Consider the following 17,472-nt stretch of genomic DNA (forward strand, 5'->3'; position numbering starts at 1 on the left):
CTTACGCAACGTACTCGAAACTTCGTACACGGTCATGTGGACTATCTACCGAGGAGTGGTAATGACACGCTCAGATACAAATATAGGCAAAAGATAGTATAATGACCGGAAAAGCGCCGGTATATGATATAAATGATAGAACATAGACTATATACGGGAGCAGAGAGACTACATTAGGGAATATGGGTGGGGGTGCGGCGCCCGGGGCTCGTTGTTGACCAAGCCGCGGAAGGCATTTTCTAGTCTTCTCATGAATGAAATGAAGAAAAGACAGCAGAAGGGGCAGATAATATAACAGCTGAAGCATTAAATAAACACGGGCGATGCAGGCAAGGCTATTTGGGACGGTCCCCGCCTTCGCGCTATACATAGATAGATCTATGTAGTCAATACCTGCTATTTAGGATTCTACAAATGGTTCTCTCTAGTCTAATTACTCGTCCTTCCCGTCATAATATTACGAACTTTGATCGTCTGGATATTGTACCTTTGTATGGGACCGCTATACAAAAGGTACTTACTTCTTCTTTTTTTGGAAATAACTCGACAAACAACAATTCGATCAGAACTAACATCCAATAGTATACTACGCTGTACTTTGATTTAGCTGAAAGTAAATTGAGTTACAATGGTGCTTCAAAGTGAACACGTCACGGGATCACCCAGATACTTTCCCCAAGCATGGTCCACCTCTTTCATTACGTCGTACCCGAACAAAAACTCTTGAAGCTCTGGATCCGCAAATAGGAATGGAAAGTCTTTGCAGGGCGGCTCGTGCAACAAAATTCTGTCCCGCTCCTCTTGTCGAGGACCATCTTCCATATGGAATACAACACGGAAGTCGGCACTCTTTTGAACGACCCTGGCGGTTCTTTCTTTGCGCAAGTGCTCATAAATTTTCAAAATATCTGGGACCAATCGCCGGAAATTCGACCTTGGCAGTTTTGAAAAGAGAGCGCCAATAACAGCGCCATCTTCAATTGCCTGGGCTGCGCCTTGCGCACTAGCGGATTGCGTTAGGAAATGATAACTAGCTGAAATCTAGAACACACAAATAGCACTTACAGATAAGGAAGGGTGGCGTGGCATGCATCACCAAGCAATATAAACTTGTAGGCTGGGTGGCTCCATCTCTCCATCTTGACGCTGTCTTGTAAACGCCATTTTAAGGTGTTATCAACATGTTCCAGAAGCTCTGTCAATGTGGGATCGAAGCCACGGAAACTTTCTCGCATCTCTTCAACATCGGCAGATGCGACGTTGATACCCTCAGGCAAGTCGTCTGGAATGATCAAAACAATATTGCAAATCTGGTCTTTCTCGATCAAATAGCACATTGCATGCAAATTCGGGCCCATCCAATAGTTGGTGCATGGCCTTTTGACCAGTTCTTTTAAACGCGGGCTTTGCATATCCGACACCTTAACCATAGACCGGTAGGCCAGATCACCAGTTAGCCTCGGCGGGTCAGCACGGCCAAGCAAAGATTCGCGGGATTTAGAGCGAAGGCCATCCGCGCCGATAACCAAGTCGGCCGTGAATTCATAATCTGGATCTCCTTTTACCATAACTGAGGGTTTCTCGAAATCAATGTCAAGTACGCTGGCCTGTAACTTAAGATCCACACCGAGTTGAATCGCCTCGTTGGTTAAGATCCGATGGTAACCGGCTCGGTGAACTTGGAAGTAAGGATATCCGTACCTCTCTTCTAAAGACGGTCGAATATTCTGCGTTGACAGGATCCGTCCGTCTCTTGACCTTAAATGGAAATCACTGGGCAGAGTGGCAACGGATCGGACTTTTTCCAATAACCCCCATTCATCCAATACCCTAGATGAGGACGGCGGAATCTGGATGCCAGCGCCAACCTACATAGTGTGGTTAATCCAGAAGTTCAATGGAATCCTTATAGGTCGCAAGCAGTAATAATAAGGATCCATAATATGGAAGCAGTAGCGTACCTCACCAAGCTCCTCCGCTTGCTCTAGAATAGTGACTCTGTGGCCCGCCCTTGATATTCCGATCGCGGCTGCTAGGCCTCCGAGGCCTGCACCAATAATCGCGACATGAAGTTGATCATCGGGCATGGTGAACTGAGATAAAAGCGAAGCTGTTTCTTATATTATCTCACACTCGTGTCATGATTATATATGGAATTGTATTCACAACGATCAAGACATCAAATACCCCTCGCTTTGACATCAAGTCGGCCAGTCCGACGTTTGGCGCGGCACCTCCCCCATCTTTTGGCGACCTCGGCTCAGTCGGCCAGTCCGATGTTTAGAATGCTTATCAGCATGACATAATTTCTACTATGTACTCGAATTGGGGTTCTTATTCCATTTGTTCCCATGTAGATTCGAATTTTCAAATATTAATTCAACTTGCGCGTCCATGCTAACCAACTATTGAATGGTTCCCGGCTGCATTTTACCAAAGAAAAATGCTATCCCGTTGTACAAAGGGGACGACGGTACGGCTTTGCCCCCTAAATAAGTCATACTACCATTCCCATATTATAGGAAATGCTAATATTAGAGTGTACCGCGACGATTTCTATCGATTACAACAATACTGTAGACTGCTCCGTAGGTGGGTGAGAGAGGGGAAGAGAGGGGGTTGTTATACTGGGATAATCTCCGCTTATTTTCAGCTGTCGGTACGGCTGAAAGCGCTAGTCAAGTCTACAGCTGCCTTATGCACCTGCCTCTGGATTGTATAACATTATTATAGGCCAATGCAATTAGACTATAGACTTAGCTAGCCAGGAAATCTCGTCATTGCGAGACCCACATACTCCGAGATCTGTTGCGGGACCAGCTAGCCCGAATTGCGTTCATTTGCGAGCCTCTCCTTCTACTCGTGGTGTTCCGGATCTATGCCAAAATCATATCATGTTGCGAAATTGTTTGCTTGCTAACACATGCTTGCATACTTATCTTGGGGCTTTTAGCCAATGTACGGTATATCATACTAAACTTGAAGTATATAAGCTTGTAACTGCCCAGGTATGTCTCCTTATCTTTGGGTTTCATTTGTATTCAATTGGAAGAAGGAAAAGTCGCGCACTTGCTGTCCAACATCATGCCTCACTTTCCAAGGTTGCTTGCCAACGTCATCGACGCCAAGGCCAAGTCTATGGCGAGCGATCCATGGCTTCTTTATGCCCCCTCTTCTTTGTGGGAGCAAGAAGGGGGTTTTCGCACCATAACATGGAACCAGTTTGCCAACGCTATAAACAAGGCTGCGTTCTGGTTAGACGAGAACATCCCTCGAGAATCTCCAGGTCGGGAAACGATTGCCTACCTTGGTCCCAACGATGCTAGGTACTATATCCTCATGGTTGCGGTAGCCAAATCTAAACGAACTGTGAGAGCTCTATCTTTTGATAAGTCTATGTTTCTGACTCGTTTCGGCGCAGCTTTTTATTCCAGACGGACGAATAACACCATCTGGGTTAGCCAAGGTCCTGGCCGAGATTCGATGCACTGCCTGGATTGCTACGCAGGACAAGCCCAGTACAGTTGAAGGACAGAAATGCTATGTGTTTCCTTCTCTTGATGATATGCTTGGAGGCGATTTTGCTCCTCCATATGCCTACAACGAAACTTGGGAGCAAGCAAAAGACGACATCGTTTGTATCATCCATACATCTGGCACAACAGGTATGCCTTATCAACTGGATATGTATACTTGAAATGTTCTAATAGCCACTTTGCTATTAGGTGATCCAAGCCCGATCTACCTTCGCAATGGATACATGTCTGTTTGGGATAGTTGGAAAACTATCATGTCGAGACACAGCCCACGAAAGATCACATATCGGCATATGGAAAATGCACTATCACTGACAACATGTGCTCCACAATGGCTAGCCGGCTTAGCTTTCAGTCTGAATGCACCAGTATTTCTTGGACTCACGACAGTGATGCTGCCTTCCGATATGATACCCCCGTTCGACCCGCAATCCATCATACGGATCTGCCAACACACAGGAGCCAATAGCATTATTACTCCACCTTCACTTATAGAAGATTTCTACAATGACAAGGAAGTGTTTGCATTCCTGAAGAGTCTCGATTACGTTTGTTGGCTGGGAGCGGGACTGAATCACACAGTTGGCGATATGCTAGCACAGCATACCAATCTATTCCCGGTAATTGGGTCAACAGAACGAGGAGGGCAATTGTCGTTTGAATCAGACGATGTAGCCATGTGGAAAAGCTATGAGTTTGTCCCAGAGATGGGCTCTCGGTTTCAACAAGTGGATGAGGATTTGTACGAATTGCACATCGACCGTACAACTGAACATCAGCTCTTCCAATGTGGCTTTCACACCTTTCCGTCTCTCGACTCTATCGATACCGGCGAACTCTACTACCCAGTGAAAGATAAATTCGGTTCTCAACGATGGATCTCTCGCGGACGCAAAGATGACCTTGTGAAACTGTCTTGGCTGGCCAAATTCCACGCGGCGCACATTGAAGACGAGGTTTCGCGTCATCCTCAAGTCAGCTCGGTCATTGTCGGGGGCGAAGGTCGGCATGTGCCATACATCATCATTGAGCCAAAAGATTACCGCGACATCAAGGATCCAAATCGATTCCTGGACCGCATTTATGACATTGCTATCAAAGATATCAACAAAAGGGATGATGATGAGATTCGCATCCCAAGGGAGATGATCATGTTATCCGACCCAGCCTTGCCATTCAAGCGGACCATGAAAATGACAGTGTTGAGGAGGGAGGTTGAGATGACTTATCAACATCATATCGAGAGGCTATATCAGAAACTGAAGGATAAGGAAAAGAGCAGCTGTTTGGAATGTTATGATGAGGAGCCGAGCTTATGGTGAACCATTTCTGTCTGCCTGTTATTTGGTGCTGTTGGTTTGCGACGTCTACACAAGAAATGGTTTATATTCAAGGATGAAACAGTACTGTGAGATTGTGGTTATACCGGCGTCGCCCCGTCTTCGTGGGCAGTATCTAACACCTCGTACCATCTTTGATCCTAGGCTCAATATCCGTTTTCATTCGCGCAAAGCAATATTTGTGCTCCACCTTATGTCTCGAATACATCGCCGAGCCACTTCTGCTCAAACTTTCTGAGTGGAAGATTCAGAATGAATAAGCTCGATAATTCTTCAGGTGATGGAATGGCGTTTTAGAGCCTATTAAGATATGCTAGCGTGCATTTATCTACAATTGTGCAGCTGCGCATAAGGCTCCTGGTGATGAGGCTGGTTTGTGGCTTGGTGTCAACCATCTGACAGTAGATCGGCGCTGGATCGATGTTGGTGACGCTACGAAGGGATGCGGATAGTACCTTGATAATAGCCAAATGTATATTCATTTTCCACATTGTGACAGATTGTCTAAGTAGTTTGCCGCATGAATGGAGAGAGTTGGGAGGTGGTTAATTGGGAGGTGGTTAATTGGGAGGTGGTTAATTGGGAGGTGGTTAATTGGGAGGTGGTTAATTGGGAGGTGGTTAATTGGGAGGGGTCTAATTCCTAGGGGGCGGTTATTTAGTAAACTGTTAAATTCAGAAAAAGAGGAGATTTACTCCTAGACTATTTACATAAGGGCGGTTGGTTAACTACCTGACGGCCTGCGAAGAACCCGCGACACTGCGGCAAGCCTTCTATGCTAACAAACGTGCTCTCAAAGTGCGAAATTGAACCTCTTGATGAACACCTAATTTTGCATTTTCCACTAAACGGGTATATTACTCATGATTCTTCGTTTCTCTCATTCGTCACTCTTATTTATCGTGCAACTTAACATATGCTCACTAATTCATCTGTTTTCTTCGCCTTCTCGTTTCGTTCCTCCCTTTTATCATCTCAGTTCCGCTACGCGCGACGTGCGCTTCTAGTTAGATACAGACATAACTATATCTGGATTAGCATATCATATGATCAGGGCTTGAAATAGCAGCTCTACGTTTCCGACATGGAAGGCAATTGCGGGCCCCACTGTATCATATCAGGGAGAAGCCCCTAAGCCTATTTGAGACCATCAAAGGAGACATGATATCCAGGCACCATCCCTTGCATCGGATGGGTGGGAAATGGTTCTATTGCCGATATTTGGCAGCGCATCACCTGCCCATGGCATATACCGCCGGCGTCGTGCAAAAAGCGTTGGCAGCCACTGCCTGATTGCTCGGCCCCCGTTAACTTTTTGAAAACCCCGCCCCCGCGTTTCAGTGCATTAGTCTCTGTGTTTTGTTTTGTAACATATATTAGTGATCAAATTTCCTGTGATTTCAGCTAGCAAGCCGTGAGTGAGCCATAAATAAAATTTTAAATAATGACCTACTTAAAGAATCGCGTGGCCCTTTCAGAAAGACTTAAGGGTTTATAATTAAGCTTTAATTTAGTTATAGAGACTTAAGAAGAGACTCCAACCATCAGCTTTCCTATTACAAACAAGAAACAATAATAGACACACAAAACACGCTAATGAATCTAAATGAGGAAATTTATGGGCCGTGGGGAGCGTCTGAGCAATTACGCGAATTTTGAATTTATTCGATTGCTTTTTTGGGAGCAGCGTCAGATCAAATACCCAGACACTCTCTAACACCTTTGACCATGCAATATTCTCCTATCCGGCGCAGTGGCACCGTCACTCCAACTGACCAGCTCACCCAGAAGCTGGTCGCATTCGATGTACCGGCCGGCACCACGTCTATCAATGTGAAGTACAGCTACACGGGCCGCGAAGGCGGCAATGCCATCGATCTGGGCCTGTTGGGCGTCGACAAGCAGTTCCGCGGGTACTCTGGCGGATCCAAATTCGATATCACAGTCGCCAATGACAAAGCCTCGCCCGGTTATATCCCGGGTCTGCTGGCCCCTGGAGAATGGTACGTGCTGCTGGGCGTCTATAACATTACTTCCTCGTCAGCATCGTATCATGTCGAAATCACCCTCGACGACAGCCCGCGGCCTGTATTTGAGGCCAATCCGGCTCCTGCGCGGGCCGACTTTTCCACCACGATCAAGCGACCTCCTGGGCAACGACCTATTTACAAATGGCTTAAGGGCGACTTCCACATGCACACTTTGTACTCGGACGGCAAGTTCACATTAGACGAATTGGTCGACAAGGCCCTTAAGCGGGGTCTCGATTTCATCTTCTCCACCGAACATAACACCTTCAGTGCCAATCTGGTCTGGGGTAACCATGTGCCGAAGGGCTTCCTGGTGGGCCGAGGCATAGAGGTCACCACGTTCGGAGGCCACTGGAGTGCAATTGGACTACTGCCACACCAACTCATCGATCACAAGATCTGCGACATGAAGGAGATGGACGCCAGCTTGGTGCGGGCCGTCGAGGACGTGCACAGGTCCGACGGATTTGCCATTCTCAACCACCCCTTTGCGGAGTGCAAGTGCTGTGAATGGAAGTACTCGTTCCATGACCACATGGACGCAATCGAAGTATGGAATGGCCCCTGGAAGCGGCACCCTAAAGATGAGTCGAACATCAAGGCCGTCGAGAAGTGGGACTTATTATTGCGCGAGGGTAAGATATTTACTGCCTCTGGCGGCAGCGACATCCACGAGCCACAGTTTGAGATTGCAGAGCCACTGACGAGGGTTCTGGCCGATGAAACGTCCGTCAACGCCATCATCCGAGGCTTACGTGCCCGCCATGTGTATCTGACCCAGCATCCGGACTACGAGATAGAATTTTGTCTGTCTCATTGCAGTGAAAGAGCCGATATTGGTGACTGGCTAGAAACCTCTGAGGAGGTCACCGCTTGTGTGACGATCAAGGGATTCCCAGAATGTCAATTGAGGTTGATCACGGAAAAGGGAATTGTGCACAAGACGTCGCAAACCAAACTCAACGTCAACGTTAAAGCGCACTACGTGCGGGTTGAGGTTAGGGATGCCCAGGATGATATGTTGGGACTCACCAACCCTATCTGGGTTCTGCAATAATAGATAGAAAGAGGGAACCCGCTAGTGGCCGCTCTATAGAAGTAGGCGTTCAGCCTATCGGCGAAAGCTACCTTCTGTTCTCCGAAACAATCTCATCTCTCAGTTGCATGCCGTTTGTAATATGATTTTAAAACTTAACGCAAAATATAACATTCGACACCTAACACATAAATTCCAACGCACAGCATTCTTAGCAGGCGTCAACATCTCCGCCACTGTCTTTAGTACTGCTCAAAATCGGCATCCGATACGTACTTGCTAAAGTCCTTGGCCTTGACACCCCTCTCGAATAGCAAGTCAATTTCCTCAAATGTCCTGCCCTTGGTCTCAGGAATGCGCATAAACGCCCACAGCGTAAATAGCAGGTTAAATCCTCCAAACAGGAAGCCAGCCTTGCCCCTCCAGTAGGCGTGGCCCTTGTTCATCATGTATGGCATCGCCTCCGAGTTGACAATGCCAAACACAGCCTTTATAGCAAGCGCCACAGCAATGGTCTTGCCTCGTAGACGGGTGGAAGAAATCTCACCTAACAGCACATACGCAACAGGGCCAATCGTGCAGTCATAGACGAAAGAAAACAGCATAAGCATGACGGCCTGTGAATACTGCAGACCTGGGTGAGACAAGTTGTGCGGTACCACAGCCAAAATGCCAATCAAGAAGAGGAACACTGTAAGCAGCGCCTCGCCATAGCAGTAAAGCGTGCGGCGACCGAATCGCGACAGCATAAACCACGCCACAATAGTACCAGTGAAGGAAAACGCCTTGGCGCCCAGACTGAGTGCAAAGGAGTTCTTGCTGGGTAAACCAGCCAGCTCAAAGAGCAATGTCGAGTAGCCCATGAGTGCACCACCACCCCAGGTTTGGATAATGTAGGCCACCACACAGATCTCGGTTCGGTGCAGGTTAGCGCCCCGGAAGCAATCGATGATGGTCGCACTCTGGGACAGCTCCTTTTCGATGCGGTCAGTCTCGCGCATCAGGATCACACGGTTACGGGCATCTTGCTCGGAGTCGCTGCGGCCCGACAGCCGGGTCAGGACCTGGACGGCATCCTCTTCGCGGCCCTTACGCACTAACCAGTACGGCGACTCGGGGGCGAACCAGATGAACATAAAGTACAGCAAGCACCACCACCACTGGACCGCGAACGGGATACGGTACGCCCACTGGTCGAGGCGGCTTTGGAGGGCAAAAGTCACACCAGTACCAAGAAACTGGCCTATGACGGCACACAAGTTGGCGTAGGAAGTCAAAATACCACGGAGGGCCAGGGGAGTGAGCTCAGAGGCGTAGGAAACACAGATGACAATGAACGAACCACTAATGAGACCCTGCAGCAGCTCGCCCACGAAAAGTACCTCGATGGACTGCGAAAAAAACATGATGAAGATGCAGCCGGTGATTCCAAGCACGCCAGCAGACAGACAGCGACGAGGGCCGAACCGATCCAATGGGTATGCGGCAGCACTGAGACCACCAACAATCTGGCCCAGGTATCCGGCCATGCTGATGGCAGCTTGCCACTTGGCCTCCACGAGCCACTCGCCGTCGCCGACGTAGTCTCCGTAGCGACGCTGGAACGCTGGCATCGCGTAGTACGCGCCCATAACGGTCTCATCATACTGTATACCGATGATGGGCAAGCACAGGAACATGCACCACATGACGACCTTAGGGTAGGTAGACAGCGCCTTGACGATGCCCAGTTTGTGCTCCTCTCCAGTGGCCACACGAGCCTCCTCGCTGACCGCAATAACATTGCCCTGCTCGGACTTGATGTTATCGGCCGGTTCAGCGATAGATATCGTAGGGGGCTGCTCGACGTTTTCCGGCGCCATAGTGGTCGAATTGATCCCTGTGGTATAGGAAATCATGAGTTGCTGCGGGGTGAAAAAACAAACAACTGGGAGCTTATCACAGTCAAATTGGAAGATGTCGCCCGCAGTGTTAAAGACAGCCAGGAGACGGGTGAAGCCTTCACTTTTCGATTGTGAGGGTGTGCTTGTATAGAAATTTTGCTCGAACCGGCACCCTGAAGCCCCAATAGACGTGCATAGGCTGAGGTGACCGGGATTCGTTTTCCAGGATTTCTCCTCTTTTTCTTTTTTTTTTGGGGGCTTTTTGGTGGTTGGGGAGGGATTTCGGGTAGAGAATTTGCGGGGAACAAACACTACACCCCGGATTCGCGAGAAACTGAGACCCCACTTCTTCCCAGGGGTTAGCCAGGAAATTCCCCTGTGGGGACCCATTACCCGCCCAATAGTACAGTACTTCCGACACCCACCACTCAGAATCTGTTCGGCCAAGATCGATCATTGCTTGTACTAGATGAGCACAGCAACTTGTCTGCGCGAGAAGGCTTTAATAGATGTAAAGAGCTGTCCATGAATACTGTACGGACGGATGACTGATTTCATTTAACCCGACCCCTCGCCGAAGTCGAGACCTTGGATTGAGGTAGTCTAGATCCGGAGGGTCATCGGGTTTAGTCGAAGACACGGTAGCTGGGAGGTAAAACTATGAAGCAGAGTGGTAGCGAACATATCATAGGTCATGTCGTACTCTACCCGGGTCTGATTTATCTCCACCCTGCACGTCTCATCCGCGTCGATGATGGAACTGATGGTTGCTAGATCCACGGCTTGGTCTTAATCTTGCTTCGAACCAGGTCTGCTTATAGCCGCCAACGGAGTACGGCTATGCTTGGTCCGTTACTGAATCCAATGCATGGCTGCTGCAATCGAGCCTGGGCAATGGAAATCTCGTCCTGTATCGAACCAATTACGACGAGTTAGGTCGTTCTCTCGGAGCTGTGATATCGCAGGCCCTAGAGGAGTCTCGGTCGATCCGGAATATCAGTCCAGCGAGAGGGGTTCGCCATTCGTTTCAAGAGTCATCTTAGTACCACCGCACATGCTGCGGGAGGAGTGCAGATAGAGCAGGCACATTGTCACAAGGAAATTAATTTCTTCACGAAAACATTTCATCGTCTGGAGCTCGATCGCACCCACCGACGGTCAGGCGAGGTCCTAAGTGAGCGTCGTCAGTGCAAGGCGCGGATTGTACGAATCTAGGAAGAGCTCGAGAGCAGCTGCTCATTAGCGACTCGACTCGACAGTGACACTAATTCCTACAACTATCGTATACTTCATTAGCTTTTATATTTACATTCTTCATTCTTCATCCCAAGATAGCTCCCAGTGTCGCACTGTCCCCCCTCAACTCAGGCCACGAAACTGAAGTAGTTCAAAGGAAGATTAATTGTTTTTGTACCAGAGAGAACAACCGAGGCTATATATATAACAAAAAGATCGAGTTGGTTTTCCAAACAACTTGCTTCTTCGTATAGACTATGCGGGAATTAATTCCGGATGTGCGGCTTGGTCCTCCGACAATTAATTAAAAGGAAGCACGTGGTCAAGACCAAGGAAAAACCTGCTTATCAAACTTACCTACCAAAATGCTTTTCTTCCCCTGTTCTTTCGCATTTCATCAGTTTCCATTGCGCTTCAGGTTGATGCAGTCGGCAGCTCCGCGGTGATAATGCCTTCTACTAGAGCGTTCTTTCCAAAGGCAGATGCAGCGATTCTCACGTCAAGGCATCCACTCCCACCCACGCGCCCGGATACCGTTGGGCCGATTCTCGATCCGGAAAACCTCGATAAACCAATAAGCGCCTGGTCCGAGGGGATCGGATCGACTCTGTATCCTAACCTTGACCCCAACGCGCCCACATCCACCGTCTGCAACAAGCCTCCAGGCTTCGAGGGTCGATATCCGCGTGCCACTTTGGCCCACAATGAGAGACTTAGATTGTCCATGCTGTGGTACTACACCCGCGATATTCTCAAAGAGGAAGAGTTACTCTCCGGTCTCCAGGAGAAAGTTCATCTGGCTAAGGAGTCCACGGGGTGGGAGTTCGCGATCATCGGCATCCAGGATGTTGATGTGTATATCCGCTTGGCCACGGTAGGCGTACAGTTAGGCATCCTGCCGAGGGGTGAAACAATCTGCGCCCATACGGTTACTCAACCTCCTGGTGTAAGTTGTGGGTTTCTCCCGCCCACTAATAGATTGCTAAAAACACTACGTAGAGCGTATTTCATTTACCAGCACTCATGGATGACTGGAGATTTCGGACGTGTCCCTATCTCGAGCAGGGCGGGCTTTACGCATACGCTGGTGTACCGCTGCGTCTGCAGCACGAAACCGGAGAATGTGTTGGTCTTGGTTCACTCTGCGTAGCCTCGAGTAAAAGCGAGGAACCGCTCACAAAAGACCAGCAACAAGCACTCGTCCGCCTGGGTGACTGGGTCGTCTCGGATCTCCTTCACGCGGTGCGAGCAAGGCGCCAACGTGACCGACATCAAATGACTGAACTCCTCTCCGCCGCACAGTTGGAGCTGGACCAGGTGGTCTCCGAGGACCCTATTTATCAAATTCTCCGAAGCACCTACCCTAATGCTATCATCAAATTGCAGCCGACAAAGGCAACCTATATTGAGCTGGAAGGACGCAAGCCTATCTTGATGTCGGACTTGGAAGGCGGCCTGTGGGAAGATGCGGAATACCTGGATGCCTTGATCGCCAATTCCAACCACGACGCTCTTCCAACCACACACACTGTTCGCATCATTGCTGCTCCTTGCGAGATTGTATCGGGTTCATCTTTGCTCATGGTGGCCTCAAAGGACTTTCACTTCGTATTCGATGATATTGACATGTGGTTTGTACAGACGTGTGCTGGCTTGATCTCCCAGATGTGGCGCAAAAGACTCCTATTCGAGGCGCTGAGAGCAAAGGAGAAGTTTCTCCAGGGATTTTCTCATCAGCTTCGGACACCGATCCATGGCATTCTCGGCTCAGCGGACCTCCTAGCTGAAGAGATCCAGTCCTGGTACTCAGGCGAAGACGCCCTCCCAGCACCAGGATCAGTTGAAAAGCCTCTCGGAATGCGTTTAGACGAACATTCCAAATATCTGAGCATTATCAAAATGGGCGGCAGAGATCTGATTGCAATCATCAATAACATGATTACAATCAATCGATGGGCTGATATCGCTACGATGGACCGCCACTATGCCATGCATCCGGTTGAAAAGCTTGAGACGGAGCTGTGTACTGGGTTAGTCAACCTGACCGTGGGAGATACACGGTATCGAGCTTCTGTTTTCTTCATGCATGATCTGCCTCCTGTTTGTGAGAGTATCTGGATGGATATCGATGTGCTTCGGGACAGCATTCTGCCACTTATCTTAAATGCAGTCCAGCACACACCGGATGGAACTGTATTAGTAACATTTTCACTGAACTTGGCTTCGAGGCAGCTGACGGTGGATGTCGAGGATAATGGTCAAGGCATTCACCAAGATGATCAGCGGCGCATATTCGAACCTTACGAAAAGGTCGATATGCACTCAGCACGCGCGGGACTGGGACTCACTGTGGCGTCTAGATTCGCATCGCTCTTGCAGGGATCAGTCGCTTTGATGTCCTCGGAAGTTCGCCAAGGCTCTCATTTTAGAACCACCTTCCGGGGTGTTGAATGTACCACCTCTCCCAACCCGCCGCAATCGCTCGCTTCAAAGCTTCAGAATCTACCCTCAAGATTCTTCAGCTTGATATCTGATTCGGGTTCCACGTCTCTCTGTGGTCACTTCATAACTTTCCTCACACGCAGTGGCTTTGCGCCGTCGACTTGCCTAGAAGGCTCCTTTGTCGTCTTTGAAACTGACCCTAGTTTAGAAAAGCACCACCTGCAGCTGTCCCAGATTCCATCGGGAGCTGTTGCGATTTGTCTTCTTCCCGGATTTGATGCCAATTCACTTCTACAACGGACGGCTAAGAACGTTGTTTATACCAGCGGGCCTTTCTCCACCTTGTCGCTAGGCGCGGCCCTCGAGCAAGCGGACCGCCTCGTGGAGAAACTCAAGATTTTGCAACCCTGTGTAGCCCTGCCGTTTCTTCCGAAGGCCACTAAAGCCCCGGAACCAAAGGAACTCGAATCCCACCAACTTTCGATTGACGGTGCCAGCCCTAGTTCACATCCACAAAATACTCCATCCTTGGGATCCGATCGGGATGTAACACCTTCTGCAGACTCGAAAGAACACGTTCCAATCTCCCGCCAGTTGAGTAATTCTTCGCGACCCACAACTCTGATTGTGGATGACAACACCATCAACCTCCGCATTATGGAGATGTACTGCAAAAAGAGAGGCTTGCCGTACTTGGCTGCAAAAAATGGTCTGCAAGCTGTGGAACTTTTTTCGCAACGCCAATCAACTTCTATCGCCAACAACGAGCCTCCTATCGAGCTGATTATGATGGACCTGCAAATGCCAGTGTGCGACGGCATCGAAGCCACCAGGCAAATACGAAGTCTGGAGAAACAGAACAACTGGGCAAGGGTTTTGGTACTGGTTATGACCGGTCAAGACACCGTTGCGGATAAAACCGCCGCACAAGAGGCAGGCGGGGACAAATATCTTGTCAAGCCGGTGGTAATTGAACAACTGGATCAAATTGTGAAGCGATATTTCCCCATGTTTGAGTTGGGTAAAAAACGATAGGCCCAAGGGCCTCTAAATCCAATCTGTATGTATACACGAGAATATGATATCAGATACGCATAAAGCCATCTCGTAGTGTGTGAGATCTTGGGACTCACCAGTTCTTAACTCTTCCTCTATATAATGCTTAAATGGCGATCAGAGAATTTAGTGACTACTAGCACCATAGACGTAGGTGGATGATGGTCACTACACTATTTTGTTAGTATGATGACTCCCATTGCCTAGGAGGTTTTTTATGTCTCGTTTATCAGTACAGTGTGTCTCCAAAATGGTGTCACCACCTTTTCTTCTGTCAAACCCAGCCACATCGGGGACCAGAGCTCGGGGAGACGGTGAGGCACGTTAAGGGCGAATCTGTATACCGAAATTAGAATGGTTCAGTATAGTGTCGGCGTAACTATGATATCTATCACGGGCAATATGTCGGTTTTTACGCCTGCTAATTGCCATTGATGTATCGCCCTCCAAGATCAATAACATTAGCTGGAGACGAAGAGGTCATGTGAGGAGAAATGCGCTAAGGCAGAAGCCCCAAAATATATATATGTAGAGTTGACGTTCATTGTTCATGATAGTAACTTGCTTGGCATCGAACTCCTTTTGTATTTTTAGTCATAAATCCATTTCTAGTCACCGTACAGTTTTGGATTTGTCGCACGATACACCCAGGATTCCCAAAGGCTTCTCCGGCTTACTACTACGACCACGCGAGCGAGCCTTGCCCGATCCTCTTCGCATGCTCAGCGTAACGGTGGCCTGGAAGTAGCAGCAGGGGCCATCATGGGCGCGTCCAAGGTTGCATTCTCTTTCTTTTTTTCCCTGCTTTAGTTCTGTGTGTCTTGTGCGCCGTCCATCGCTTTCTACTCACGTTACAGTTCTATGATTCTTCGGTTCTTCTCTTGTTGTAGTTCAGGCATCTGCAGTTTAAGGATCCTCGTAATACGGATCGGGTGCTTACGAAGAGGAGCGGAAGTAATTAATCATGAAAGCCAACGCATGTATATTGTGGTTATGTTCTGGAAATCATGTTGGACACCATGTACAAGGCGAGTTGTGTCAAGAACCTCAGCCCAAAGCAAAACACTCGGAAAAAAGGAGCGAGTGGGCGAGCCAGCTCGCACAATCAATCAACTCTCGAGAACAAAGGAAAAGGATCAGACTCGCTTCTCTCTCTCACTCGCTACTCACGAGCCAAAAAGAGCAATCCTTTTGCCTGTGGCGAGGTGAGAAGATTTACGAGGACTGAGCGGCGAAGCCAATCTGGGGGCCCTCGGAGTCGAAGACGGCGTACTGGGTCTTCAGGAAGATGTCACCGAAGATGGAGAAGCCGAGGCCAGAGTTGCTCTGGATACCGCCGTAGCAGGTGGAGCTGCCGGCGGAGACGGGGGCGTAGTTGATGATGTCGCCGGGGACGACGGCGTCGTAGGAGCCGATGGTGACGGTGAACTCGGGCAGGGTGGAGGAGCAGTCGAAGACGTAGCCGCCGTACTGCGAGCTGTCCTGAGCGCCGCTGACCTGCTTGTAGTAGGCAGAGACGACGTCATCGGGGAGCATCATGAGGGTGGTGCCGGTGTCGGCGATACCCTTGATGGAGGAGCCGGAGGTGCTGCCGACCTTGTAGCCATCCGCGGTGAACATCCAGAAGCCCTGCGAGCTGTCGACGGGCTTGTAGGCAATGGAGCCGGTGTACTTGGAGCTGTCGATGAAGCCGAAGTCGTAGGTGCCGGGCTGGTTGTGCTTCAGGGAAGCGGCGAAGACGGGCTTGTCCAGGCTGGACTTGACAGTGTCGAAGAAGGTGGTCTGGGTCTTGGGCTTCACGGTGTTAATCGAGCTGAAGGCAAGGCCGAGCAGACCGTCGTTGTTCTTGTCCTGCACGAACTGCGAGCTAATCTTCGAAGCAGCCTCAACGGCCTGGCTGGGAGCCTTGACACTACCGACGGTGACGGCGTCCTTGAAGACGTTGCCGCTGGCGGAGCTGCCGTCGCCGTAGCTGATGGACCAGCTGTAGCCGGGGAGGGCAGTGGCGTTGCTGGCCTTATAGACGGAGTGGCCAGTCTGGTCGGCCTGGGGCAGCTCGGTCGAGAAGACCCAGAGATCGGCGGAACCGGTGTCAAAGTCCAGGTGCATGGTTGTGCCACCGACGTTGACGGGAGTGAGGTACTCCTCATCGTTGCTCTCGGGGGTGGTGGTGACGGAACCGTGCTCAGCAGCAGCCTTGACGCTGGCGGGAACGGTGGCACCATACTTCAGCAGAGAATTCTGGTACATGCGCGCAAAGTTGACGCCCTTGGGGTTGTTGACGCTCTTCGCGACCTGGTCGATGGAGAAGGACTTGGCGTTGGGCTTGCCGTGGGGAACGGCAGAGACGGCGCCAGCCAGGGCCAGGGCGGCGGTGATCTTGCTGAAGACAACCATGATGATTGATGTTTCGGACTTTTGGTTCTTGAAGCGAAAGAATGAACGGATGGAGAGCGAGTTGATTTCCAAGAGATGTAGACCGGAATCGAGGCCATCTTTATACCTTTCGGGGAGCTCACGAACCTTCTGGGCATAGATTGGCCATCCCATCCATCATTCAGGAGATATTTCTCTTCCAGGAAGCCAGCGATGACGATCCGGTCGCTCCAGGGACGCGGCAGTAGGGTTGTGGAAGATCATCACGGACTCCACCGGACATAGCAGGATGGGATGTCACGGCGGACGGGACCCGCCACGGAGGGGGAAGGGCAAACCAGAGTCCGGAAGCTGCGATCCCAGCTCGTGAAGGCGGAGAGGGTCGAATGGGTCTGATAGCACTAGTCGAACCAGGCGGGGACGGATGCGCAGCCAATACGACCGCGGAGCACGACAGACACACTGGGCTCTCCAGCTCTAGCCAGCAACGGCAAGCCCGCACGCCCACCGATTGGGTCTTGAGTGGTTGATCCCCAT

General features: G+C 49.9%; 6 protein-coding genes across 6 annotated transcripts; 3 read left to right on the plus strand and 3 right to left on the minus strand.

The window, feature by feature from the left end:
• Positions 1 to 636: 636 nt before the first annotated feature.
• N7510_004252 (FAD binding domain containing protein) lies at positions 637 to 2,087 on the minus strand (the record flags this gene model as incomplete). The annotated part of the gene is made up of 3 exons (XM_056976178.1): positions 637 to 1,003; positions 1,066 to 1,868; positions 1,962 to 2,087. 3 exons carry the CDS (start codon positions 2,085 to 2,087, stop codon positions 637 to 639), a joined length of 1,296 nt encoding a protein of 431 aa, XP_056836134.1.
• Positions 2,088 to 3,084: 997 nt separating this feature from the next.
• Positions 3,085 to 4,858, plus strand: N7510_004253 (NRPS-like enzyme; the record flags this gene model as incomplete). The annotated part of the gene is made up of 3 exons (XM_056976179.1): positions 3,085 to 3,369; positions 3,422 to 3,665; positions 3,726 to 4,858. 3 exons carry the CDS (start codon positions 3,085 to 3,087, stop codon positions 4,856 to 4,858), a joined length of 1,662 nt encoding a protein of 553 aa, XP_056836135.1.
• Positions 4,859 to 6,604: 1,746 nt separating this feature from the next.
• On the plus strand, positions 6,605 to 7,963 carry N7510_004254 (PHP domain protein; the record flags this gene model as incomplete). The annotated part of the gene is made up of 1 exon (XM_056976180.1): positions 6,605 to 7,963. The coding sequence occupies one exon, from the start codon at positions 6,605 to 6,607 to the stop codon at positions 7,961 to 7,963; it is 1,359 nt and encodes a 452-aa protein (XP_056836136.1).
• A 221-nt stretch (positions 7,964 to 8,184) lies between these two features.
• On the minus strand, positions 8,185 to 9,804 carry N7510_004255 (MFS general substrate transporter; the record flags this gene model as incomplete). Its single annotated transcript, XM_056976181.1, has 1 exon — positions 8,185 to 9,804. The coding sequence occupies one exon, from the start codon at positions 9,802 to 9,804 to the stop codon at positions 8,185 to 8,187; it is 1,620 nt and encodes a 539-aa protein (XP_056836137.1).
• A 1,705-nt stretch (positions 9,805 to 11,509) lies between these two features.
• N7510_004256 (hybrid sensor histidine kinase/response regulator) lies at positions 11,510 to 14,538 on the plus strand (the record flags this gene model as incomplete). The annotated part of the gene is made up of 2 exons (XM_056976182.1): positions 11,510 to 12,007; positions 12,061 to 14,538. The coding sequence occupies 2 exons, from the start codon at positions 11,510 to 11,512 to the stop codon at positions 14,536 to 14,538; spliced, it is 2,976 nt and encodes a 991-aa protein (XP_056836138.1).
• Positions 14,539 to 15,774: 1,236 nt separating this feature from the next.
• Positions 15,775 to 16,956, minus strand: N7510_004257 (pepsin-like aspartic protease; the record flags this gene model as incomplete). The annotated part of the gene is made up of 1 exon (XM_056976183.1): positions 15,775 to 16,956. One exon carries the CDS (start codon positions 16,954 to 16,956, stop codon positions 15,775 to 15,777), a length of 1,182 nt encoding a protein of 393 aa, XP_056836139.1.
• Between the last annotated feature and the right edge of the window lie 516 nt (positions 16,957 to 17,472).

This window comes from Penicillium lagena, assembly GCF_028827675.1.
Source record: "Penicillium lagena strain IBT 129212 chromosome Unknown utg000002l_segment0_segment0, whole genome shotgun sequence".
NCBI lineage: Eukaryota > Fungi > Ascomycota > Eurotiomycetes > Eurotiales > Aspergillaceae > Penicillium > Penicillium lagena.